General features: G+C 44.5%; 1 protein-coding gene across 1 annotated transcript; it reads right to left on the bottom strand.

Annotated features, from left to right (window-relative positions):
* Positions 1–1,691: 1,691 nt before the first annotated feature.
* On the bottom strand, positions 1,692–8,123 carry VIP (vasoactive intestinal peptide). Its single transcript, XM_059828191.1, has 6 exons — positions 8,011–8,123; positions 6,199–6,339; positions 5,709–5,813; positions 4,038–4,157; positions 3,258–3,366; positions 1,692–1,700 (listed from the first exon to the last, which is right to left on the bottom strand). Exons 1-6 carry the CDS (start codon positions 8,121–8,123, stop codon positions 1,692–1,694), a joined length of 597 nt encoding a protein of 198 aa, XP_059684174.1.
* Positions 8,124–11,680: the final 3,557 nt, after the last annotated feature.

The raw sequence follows: 11,680 nt of genomic DNA, 5'->3' as shown, positions 1-11,680 counted from the left end.
TTAGAAGATCACTTTTCAAGAGAAGACTTCAAAATTACATCTAACTTTTGTGAACCATTCAATGGCTTAGACTAAAATAAATTCTGTCAAGGCTAGATAGAAATAGCAATAATATAATCTGATCTGTGCAAGCTGATTTTCTTTTGACATGCAGTTGCCAATATTAAAAAAAAAATTGCAAATCAGAAGGCTACATATTTATGAGAACTAGTCTCCATAAATCTCAAATTTTATCATGTTTGAAGCTTCCTTCTACACGAGAACAGTAAACTTGTAAGTGAAACTTGTAAATTAGTTTTATCACTGTCTATGTGTGCATATGTATGATATATAAATATACTTGAAATTCCAAATTGAACTTGCAAGTAGGTCTGATAAGTTTTTCTACTTCAAATTTCATCTCTTTCTAGGAGGTGGGAAGGGAATCATGGGAGTGTTGTGGCTGGTATCATGCATGAATGTGCATTTCATACGTTGTGCATGCAGTACCGCAAACTTTCCTTACTGCAATGGAACTATCAGCCCTTACAACAGTAAATAATTCTTTAGAAAATTATCCAATTGGTTAAATCTACAATTTTAATAAAATACAACCAGATTCTGATTCACAGCAACAGTAAAGCAGCTGCAAATTTCCAGTTCCATACTCAGCTACAATGATATAAATCTAAAGAAATGGGGACTGGAGGCTCATTTGCTTGTCATTCTAATATAACGTAGTATACATCAGGTAAAAAATAGTATCTTCCTCTATTACTATAGTAGAGACAGCACTTACTGGGACCTCTACTGTTCCAGGTACCTGTAGCACTGATTCAAACCAGTAACAGTTTGCCATGATAATAAAGTGATTTATTGTCTGTATACTCTGTAAATTACATTTGTTCTGAAAAAATAGTAAAGTGTCTTCAGATCTATTTTATATATAAGGAATAGTTTAATCATCAAAGCTACAGACAATTAAATGTAGAGTAACTGGTGACTTTAGGCATCAAATGAATCAAGGGATAGCATTCCTTGCATGCTTTGTCAGCTCCAGAGCATCCAGAACACAACTGAAAATAGAGGACACATTTCTGGTCTTAATATAATTTGTGTATTGTGAAATATTAAAAATGTGAACAGGAAGGAAAGATGCTGTTGGAGGTCAAGTAATTTTTAATGCTTTTTCATTTTCTCTAGTTGCTTGGTAAGCTGCTAGAAAAGTATTCCCTTTTGCTTGGCAGTAACCTTCAGAGATCTTTGTAATGCAGTTTTACACACTTTGCATATTCTTTTCCTCAGGTTTTTATACTCATTCATGAAGCTATCTGGAAATGTACCCCTATTATCATATAGGCTTATCTGAAGTTGTACCACACCTAAAATATGCCAATTAATTAGTAATGATGGGATCTTTTCAGCTGCACACTCATTTTCAAATGAATTTATTGAAGTAAAGGATTTACAGCATATGGACTCACAGACTTCTCATGAGTTAAACTGGCATCCATATGTACAGCTTTCAGTAGAGAACTCTAGAGTAATATTTACAATGTAAATATCAACTTTTATTACATAAGAAACAAATATATCACAACTTTCACTTCACAACATATTTGTTCTGGTTTGATGACTGAAGTCATCTCTCTGAAATACTACGTGGAACTCAAAAATAGCTTGTTCTTGTCATAGGCTTTACCAGGTGTCCTTCAGAGGTCCTGAAAAGCAAAGGAGAAATATGTTTTTGAAGTCATTTTCATAGCAGTTGAGTCATGAGATGTATAAAAGCAGAGAGAGGACAAAAAGTAACATTTACTATAAAACACTTGCTGCACTTAGGACTGACAAGCATGAGATGGAGCTATTCACAGGAGCTTGGTGGGCACCACAGCCAGCAGACAAGGCTGTAGGATGAGGAAGAAAGGCTGAAGGATCAGGCAAAAATATTACTGCACATTGGCCTACAGCACAGAACAGCTTTTTGAAAACAGCTGTATCCTTGAAATGAATACACAACTTCAGGTTGCTTGATACACACTACATCAGCAACTGGTCACTGTGATAGAATGACCAGTAACAGCCAATACTGAGTAACTGATTCATCTATAGGGAGATCTGGATCATCAGTACAGTCCATAAAAAAGGAAAGGACTGAAAATATTTTCAGGAAGACACCCACGACCTGGTGCACCACTACTCTCTCTCAGTCAATGCAAGAAGTTTTAGAAGGTGAAAAATCCAGGAGCAGATATTTTTGCAATAATCTTGTCTAGAAAGAACATTTCTTTCCTGAATGCCATCACTTACAAATTGTTTTGTTCCTTGACGCATAAGCAGTTTATGTCCTTTCTAATCTTTAGGAACTTTAGAGGAACTGCCACATTTGTGGAAAGGAAAGGAACATTTTCTTTCAGTCTTGGAAGGAAACAACAGTTTGGAGAAATGTCTTTTGTTTTATCCCCCCCCCCCCCCCCCCCCCAAAAAAAAAAAGTTATCTTCAAGAGTAGCTTTTTTTCTTACTTGTAGTTGAGACACAGCTGAATGCCAAAAAACATCCTATCATCAATTTCATAATACACTTTCAAGAATACCAAGCCCGATTCACTTCTGTGTTACCCTTTTAATTTTATGTCCCTGTAATTACTGTGATGTAGAAGGGTTTACATTTCAGTAAACCCAAGAAACATATTTGTGAATTATTTTAGAAAAATTGTAGTAGCTAAATGGAAACCAGTAACTACAATATTTGCATGTCAGACGTTCCCTCTACAGCACACCTTAGATGGGAGTCAAGCGCTTTCTTAATGCTTAGGGTTCATGTTGCTGATCCTCTTAGTTCTAGGGGTAACTCCCTTCTAATGAAATAGATGTTAAACAAAATGTGCAGCTTTTTTTCTTTTTTAATTAAAAGAAATATCCTTGAATTTGTTCTCTGAAGAAATAATAATCTTTGTAATTAAAAATGAGTCAATTCTGGTTTTATGCTGCAGTGCGCACAAGTTGAAACACCCAAGTGTGTTAGGTGCATTATTAACAGTGCCACTCCATTAGGAATTTCCAGTAACAGCAATCATGGGATAACTTAAAATGATTGTTATTAAAATGATTATTATATTCAGACATAAACCCTAGAGAAACATGCAGTGTTTCACGGAACATGTCTCTTTTCTAGATGATTCTGCTTTTCTTACAGGCCATACTTTATGTATGATTAATCTCATTTTATGGGTCAAGTCAAGTAACAGACAGCAAGAGGAAAGCAAATCTGGGCATACCAGTGGGAGGTGGCTCAACAGCTCATCTACAGAATCATAGTTTTCTGAAAAGGAAGGTTCAAGAAGTTCTGCTTCATCTCGAAGTTTAGCAGGGTTTAGCTCTTCCTGGCTGTTGTGGATCAGAAACAAGTTTTATTGCTCTCAGAAGAAAAAGCAAACAAGCAAGCAAAGCCTTCTTCTAACTGTAGCTATTGCACATTTTGTTACACTTATACCAAAGTGTTGTAAATCACATGAAATAGCATGTTTAATGGGTGAAGAGACATGGTATTTAAAAGTAGTTGTCTAAATGAGTGAATGTATAAACAGAATATAAGCTCTACAAAAACGTATGCTGGCACTTCTCCCCTATACTGATTAGGACATATGGTCTCTCTGGGACTTCTAAATTTTCATTGTATGTGTTTACTTAACAGCAAATTTTCAACAAATAGTGCATTTTCTTTATAAAATTGTTGTTCGTGTTCCATAGCTCTGTGTTTTTTTCCTTAAGAGGCTTTTTTATAAATAAAAACATTTTAAGAATCTGTCAGAAGCTTTTTAAAATTGCCAGATGCTGTCTCCTCTTTATTCTTTTATTCTAATCTGATTGTAGCGTCTGTTCCAGTCTGGAAGAAAATGCTGTCTGTATTTGAAAACCACGTTATAAACTACTTTATAAAGTCATTAATGTTCATTGCCTTTTGTTTGTCCTCTCTGTATACATACGTAGGTATAAACATTTTCGGTCTTAATACCATACAAGTATGGAATCAATATACATTTGCTTTCTTGTAGTACCTTCTTTTTCCAGTTAAAACAGAGTTTAAGTATTTCTTCACAGCCATTTGCTTTCGAAAGCGGCTGTAGTTGTCAGTGAAGACAGCGTCAGAGTGGCGTTTGACAGGACTGTCCTGGGAACTGGCAATACAACAATTACAAAGAGAAAAATGAATAGACGACATCTGTTTAAAGGAAGATACCATTAAATGAGTGAAACAAAATTTACAATGTTGGTTAACTAAATAAAATCAAATTTTCATTTCAGCTTTCATTTCCAACTATGACTTTGGATCTTTCTTCTGTTGAAAAGAAGCCAGTGCTTCTATTGCTTACTACATATTTTAGTAACAAGGATCAAATTCTAAGGATCGGTAGTCAGTCTTTTTGGGCACACCTTCCACCGATCTCTTTCTCCTGCTCAACTTTGCCACAGCCCATGCAATTAGGATCCACACTCAATGATTTCTAGAGTCCCTGTCCCAGGAATTCTGCAGGATCAAATGGCTGAGTGTGGATTTCACAACTCCCTCCTGTCTGTTCTCGTAGCCCAGGTTACTCTTCTTAATAAACTGACTTTATACTGATTTCTGTCATTTGCGTAAATGTATTTTAGTACAATGCAAAGGTGCAGTCTGGTTTAAGTCACAGCAAGCTCTTAAAGGACCTGGTCACTGTTCATACTGAACTCATTGAGGACGGAGCCTGCCTCCGAGGAAAGTAAGAGTGTAGCATCACATACGTATCTACAAATGCTTTTTTTAAGGAGGTATCAGGAGACAAAACACACCTTGTGAAATCCAAACTTGGAGGCCTATTTTTCATGCATGATCTTGGGAAGCCTGTGTGTTCTGCTTTAAATGATCTATGTTAGTTTACAGCGTATGAGAAACTGGCACTGTATGTTCTGGAACAAAGGCAGCATTGACATAAATGCAGGACCTAATTTTCACTCAGCTTTTAAGCATGTGAAGTAGGCACTCAAAGGAACTACCATACTGGGTCAGACCAAAGTATTCCACTATTCCGTTCCCAAGACTGCCCAGTAGCTGCTGCTCAGGGATGTGAAAACAAGGGAAGTACACAGTGATTCTTCCCAGCATCCTGCGACCATTAGTTTATGAATGACCTGGTCTGGAAGTTGCATCCAGATCTCTTGTCTACGGATTTCCCTCATTCTTTTTCAAATTCTTCTATAATACAAACCTCCCAAACATCTGGCAATATGTTCTACAGTAGGAAAAAAATAATTCCGTTTTATTTTCACTATAAACCAATAATTTCTTAATTTCATTGAGCATTCCCCCGTTGTTATGTAAGTACTGAGTAATCAATCATTTTGTATTTACTTTTGCCATTGATCTGCCAAGCTAGTAAAAACATCACCAGGGGAAAAAATTAGCAAATTGGTGTGAGAATCAATATAATATTGCCAGTATTTATTATCAGTGCTATGTGCAGTGTCTATTGCTCTACCCCTCACAGATGTATCAGGAATAAATAGCAACGTATTCATTTGGTAATAAATACCATTAAGTTGGTATATAGGATTTTCAGCTCCCCCATCATTATATCAGTTTCTCTTTCATTATGTCTAAATAGCAAAAAATGAGAACTTAGGTACAGAAGGGTAAAAAATTGCCAATGAAGCCAGCTAGGAAAAAACTCTACCTAATGTAAGTGTCACCTCACCTAACTCGTTTTCTAATAAGCGAATGCAGATATCTCTTCACAGCAAGTTTAGCCAAAAGATGGCTGTAGACACTGGTGAAAATTCCATCAGCATGCCTTGCATTTCTGAAATGGACAATAAATAAACTCTACAATACAACCTGGGTTCATATCATTTTGATAACGTTCATTTTGTAAACATACTGCTTTTCTTAAGTTATCTATTGTACATATTAAATTAAGCTAATTTCATGAAACAACTTCCAGATTTTCACAACATACTTTTTAGCCCTCCCTGGGAAGTGAATGAATTCATCATGCCAGAATGGCAATGCAATCAACATTTCTGCAGACATTCCTACTACTTCCAGTATTCAACCAGAGGCCATGTAGGTTTTTTTCTGTAATTGATTCTTCCTTTCCTATTTCTCAGTTTGAAAATGTGACCGATCTTTTGGCATAATTCAAGTAGTGCATCATCATTTGTATTTATGATAATAAAGAAACTCACCTGTCAATAATTCTGGACAGATCAAAATAGAACTTCTCATTTTCAGGTAGTGTGTTCTGCAAAATGTCTGATTCAGACTTTAATGACCCGTGGGCATGGTCAGGTTCACTGGCTCCATCAAATGGCATTCTGTTTCCCAATCTGTTGGAGAAGGAAACCATGTGAAGTACAGTTAGCTGAGGACATACAACACTTCACTGCAGTTTACATTCTGGTTTGTATCAAAATGCACATCTACCTACTTTAATCTGTAAGGCATTTTAAAGTAGTCTGGATAAAACAAAAATCACTTTCAGGTATAACCCATGCTCAGTGATAGAGTAATCGATATAACAGATCCTTCTCTCTAATGCATATTTTCTAGATATATTTTGTCATTGCACACAATTTATTTCAGTGAACAGTGCGTAATGTATGACAATTACAGCTCACATTACATCCATGAAGCTTTTCATAACAAGCATATTTTATACACACGATGGATGGAATTACCAGCCTCCACCCATGCTAAGTGAAAACAGCTCCTGTGAAGTACTTACCTTCCAATTAAGTCTTAAAACGTGCATTGAAATGCAGTATGAAACAGTTCTTAGGCCTTCTCTAAAGAAAGTAAATACACCCTCAAAACTTCAAACTAAATATGAAGTGCAGTCATGTAATTCTACGGGTTTTTATTCTCTCATGTTTAAACTAATTTTCTAGTTGCAAGTTAAAAAAGGTTCACATTTGATCTTTTAAAATGTATCACGGCAATTGCTCTGTATAAATCGATTTACAGTTACTTCGCATTTTCATAAACTGCTGTTTCTTATGACGTGTCATATTTTACCAAGGGCAATCTGACTGCATAGCAGTAATTTGGCATCAGACGTTTCTTCTAGTTGCTCTTACGTTCTGTGGCAGACAACAGGCTGCCATCGCTATAGCGAACCCCTGCGCGTGATGAAGTGCAAAAATCACATACTAAAAGTAGGATAGGCTATTGTCCTTGTAATTTTACAGTCATTACAACTATTAGTACTACTTATATATCTAGGCATGTGAGACTTCTGTCTTGTAAAAAAAGTAAAGTTGTGTAAAGCAAACCAACTCAAGTCACACCTTTTGAAAATCAGTCACTATGCTGTTTTGCTATACTGTTTTTCACCGGTCTTTTTGCACTTTTTGTTCCTCTTACCTAAATGTAAACGTACGTTTCTGCCATCTGATTTCATTTAGTTAGACAACTAGTAACAACTTCGACAACTCAAAGCGTGCAGCAGTACAAAAACTACACATCGGTCCGTACGGACCACTTCCCCTCATTCGTGATTCAGGAACGTCTAGTATGTTCGATTTTGCCTACGTATGGCTCTGCTTTTTAAAAGATGCATCCACCTGGCTGAACTTCGGAGATAAAGGAGCTTTCCCACAAGAAAAGCCGAGGCTGTTTTGACGGACATGCACGTCTGAACAGACATCCTCTATGCCGCCTGCACGTGCGGCGGTCCCCGCTATCCGGCTCGCGGGGCAGCATCGCTGCCGGTGCCTCGGAAGGTGGTGGGGGCTTTTGGAGGGCAGGTGCGGCGGGCAGCGGCTGGGCTCGGGCAGGCATGCTGGACCCAAGCCTCAGCGCGGAGACGCGCCCCCGCCGGGTCCCGAGCAAGCGCCCCGAGAGGGAGCGCCGCGCCGTGTGCTTGTCGGGAGAGCGCAGGGGACGGCTGGCGCTTCCCACAGCCCCCTCGACCTCCCCGCGGAGGGCAAGCGCAGGCGGGCCGGCGGGGCGCCGAGCGGAGAGGAGCGGAGCGGAGCGGAGCGGAGCGCGGCCCTTACCGTGGGACCGGGGGGAAGGCGGCCCCCCGCGGGGGCAGCGCCCGCGCCCGCCAGCAGAGGGCGCTGAGGAGGGCGAGGGCGAGGAGGAGCGGGGAGGCGCCGCGGTGCTCCATGGCCGCCACCTGCGGAGGGAAGAGCGCATCCGTCACCCACCGACCCGCCCGCACCGACCGGCCCTGCGCTGGGGCACTGGGGCTGCGCCGCGGGCCGCGGAGCAACAGCCCCGGCCCCGGCCCGAGAGACGCCGCCGGCAGCGGGGTCGCCGTGGCAGGGGAGCTGCCGGCGGGCAGGGAGAGCTGGCACCCCCGAAGGCGACCCCCAGCCCTGTGCGGGGGGCAGCGGCGCCCGGGGCTTAGCGACCTTAGAAAATACATGTATTTTTTAAGCGGTAAAAAGGAAGGGTCCCTCCCCGGCTGACCTGGGCGGTCAGACCCGCTCCCTGCAACCCGACGGCCGGGGCGCCTTCCCTGCAGGTCCGGGAGGGGAGAAGGGGAGGGAGGGGACGGGCACACCCTCCTCATCCGCTGGAAAGTTGCCGCTGCGGCGGAGATAAGTTACTCACGGAGCCGCGAGTCCGTCGGTGGGGCTGGCTGGGCAGGCGCGGAGCGGAGGGGAGCGGAGCGGAGCGGAGCGCTGCTGGGGGCCGGCGCCCTGCCCCGCTGCGCGGCTGCCGGGGCGGCGGCGGCAGAGGCTGAGGAGGAGGAGTAAGAAGAGGAGAGCTCCGCTTCGCCGCACGCTCTGAGCTGCCCGCCGCGCCTCCGCGTTTTATAGGGTTTACACGTTTCTGCTTCCGAAGAAGCAATCACGTTACTGGGGAGACGTCACCCTTCCCAAGGGGACGGTCGCTTTGTTCAGGACAGTCAGAGACTTATATTTAACTCATGAGCAGCCGCGCACCCTACCCCTTGCCCCCCACTCGCCATTATTTGATTTATATTAATGAGTTAGTTTTGCAGGGAGCACGGCCCCGTCGGCAGCGCGATTCCGCCTCGCAAAGCAGGAGAGCAGGCGGCTGGCGGGGGCTGCGGGGGGCACGGCGCACCCCGGCCCGCAGCCGGGGCAGCTGGGAGGGGAGGTGGCTGCACCCCCCCGGGGCCCTTCGCTCCCGCCCCGAGTGCTTCCCTTCTGCGCCCCCTCCTCGGCCCCGGGGCTGCTCCTTTCCCTAGCTCTTCGCCAGTGTTTTCAGGCTGAGCCGGTCCCTCTCTGTCCCAGGCACATGCCCGTCCCTGACGGGGGTCCCGCCCGGGGCGCGCCGTCAGATGGGCCGCCGCTCGCACAAGCCGCAGCGCCTGAGCACGCAGGGGCTGCGCTGCAGGGGCTTGGCCTTAAAAAACAAATCTTTCTACGGGGTTTAGCTTGATTTTAGCAGGCGGTGGGGTGTTTACCAGTCTTGGCTTTTTCGTTTAAAATGTGTGTTCGTGGGAAACGGATCAGCCCCCACACCCAAGCACCTCTTGGTGCATCCAAGCACCGTAGGTGCTTGTAACCGTTCCGCTGATCCCAGCGCCGGCACTCGCTGCGCTGGCGCGCAAGGAGCGCGGCTGGAGCGCGTGTTAAAACACCGTGCGCAGGAAGGGGGTCAACTCTTCCCGCCAACGTGTCTCAAGCCCAAACCTCGGGGCTAGAGTCACTGCCACAGCAAGGGAAAATCAGGTAGTTTCAAGCCTTCGATTTTCGCCTTCGAGTTCTCCCTGCCTCAAGGAGATCTGTGGGCAGCAGGAAAAGAAACACGGGGGAAGTGGGCGTGGGACCCGCGGGCGGGCCGGGAGGGCAGGGCTGTTCCTGCAAGCACCTCTTCAGTGTCGCACGGTGTCTTTTCAGTGCCTGCCCTGAAATACCTGCCGAAGAATCGCGGCAAGAATTTCAGCTGAAAAGGTCATTATCATCTTTTCTTTTTCCTTTTTTCTTTTTTTTTTTCCTTGAGCTTTTGCGCCTCTAATCCTCCTACTCAGTAAGTAACGGTCGTACCAAATCCATACAGACGATTTCACCATTTCTTCTTACTTCTCCTAAGTTCCTCTGTTTCATGTTTCACTAAAGGTTAGGCAGACTCAATGCCGAAGATTCTGCGATGCTTAATCACATTTTCTAATTGAGTTACATAAAAATTAAGTGAATTAGATTAAAAATGCCTGGAAATTTGTTTCTCGGATGACAGCTGTGAGTAAAACCAGAGTTCCTGCAGCAGTCTAATTTCAGGAAATTTTCCCCGTGTTACTACATAACTAGAGGTCGAAGAAGCAGTTCTGCTCTGGAATGGCGAGATGAGCATCAAGAGCACCGTACTCCCCTCACCCTTCAGAAATAGCCCAGCTAGGGTGTATAGGCGTTGTGCTGTATGCACGACCTGGGCAAGTTTAATGGACTTCACCCAAGTGCTTGAAAGAAGAGAGAGGAGGAGAAACCCGTCTCCCGGCCGGCGTAAAGACGCGCCGCTGGAGCGCTGCGAAGGCGGCGGACGCCCAGCCTCCCGGCCTGCACCGGCGAGCGGCGTGGGGGACCGGCAGCTCCGGGGCCGGAGGGCGCGGGCACCCCGCGGCCAGCGCCGCGCCGGGCTCGGGGGGGCCGGGGCGCCGCGGCTGCCCGCGCCCCCGCTCCTCAGCCCCGCTCCTCAGCCCCGCTCCCGCCGAGGGCGCCGCTGCGGGAAAAGCCCGAACGCAGGCGGCAGCAGCAAGCGGAGAAGAAAGGCGAAGTTTCCTTTCAGCACGCCTGGGCTAGGGCAGCCTGGAGAGGGGGGTCTCGCAGGAGTCGCGCGGGCTGCGGTCCCTGGGAGGGAGGAGGGGAGCCGCCGACTAAATCTAAGGGGTATGTGAAAAACAAGCCTCTGGTCAGGTGCTACGTATGTGCTATATGGGTGGCTGCATTCTATGAGGAAATGTATATAGACTGCACTGCCAAAAAAAATTGAGAATCACTGGTAAAGCAGTACTTTTTTACCATACCATACCACACCATACCCACTTACTTACCGTACCTGGTAAATCTGGTTTGCTGTTTGTTCCCCTTTTCACAGGTAGTACACTACATTGGACAAGGGAATAACATGCTGTAGGGCTGGCTAAAATGGCCTCAGAGCCTCTCCAGGCGTGGCAGTATTACTGAAAAAAACCCCTCTCTATAGCCCCTTTAATGATCTGAGCAACCTTTAGTGCATCTAGTCTTACACTACCATCTGTTTTCCCTATTCTATAGACAAGAAACCGAGTCATAGGGAGATCAAGTGCATTCCCCTTGTTTACCCAGGGAATCTCCAGTGGAGATTTGAATTCACCCTAGATATCCCAAGCACTTTTCAATTGCACTAACAATTGTCGCATTGCCCTTCAACACCCTGTTGCACCCACCCTCTCCTCCTCTTGAATCAAGATAAACTGGAGATGCTACCTCTCCCTTTCTCCTAAGTCCTTCCTCTCATTTCTCAAGAGGATTTTCACTGGGGGAGGTTGTTTTGGGATGACAGAGAAGGGTTTGCAGTGGCAATCCAAAGTCTAGTCTTTTCCAAATTTTTTTTTGCCTGAAGCTTACATACAGTATTATTTTCACAACATTTCCAGATGTTTTGATAAAAGCAAGTCAGTAAAATGAAAATAAATCTTTATAAACAGAGAAAAACCCCTGTTATGTAGGAGTCCTAAGTGAGTCCTTTAAGATCTAGGCAGATGGAGCCTCT

The sequence above is a fragment of the Gavia stellata genome, chromosome 2 (assembly GCF_030936135.1).
Source record: "Gavia stellata isolate bGavSte3 chromosome 2, bGavSte3.hap2, whole genome shotgun sequence".
Taxonomy (NCBI): Eukaryota; Metazoa; Chordata; class Aves; order Gaviiformes; family Gaviidae; genus Gavia; species Gavia stellata.
This window is presented reverse-complemented; position numbering and strand designations above follow the sequence as displayed.

Excerpts from the sequence above, each read along its gene's own strand:
- VIP (XM_059828191.1), bottom strand. The coding sequence starts at position 8,123 with ATGGAGCACCGCGGCGCCTCCCCGCTCCTCCTCGCCCTCGCCCTCCTC. Across the intron at positions 5,814-6,198 it reads CTGTCCAGAATTATTGACAG|AAATGCAAGGCATGCTGATG; the intron begins GTGAGTTTCTTT and ends TGTCCATTTCAG. Across the intron at positions 3,367-4,037 it reads GTTTTAACTGGAAAAAGAAG|CCAGGAAGAGCTAAACCCTG; the intron begins GTACTACAAGAA and ends GATCCACAACAG.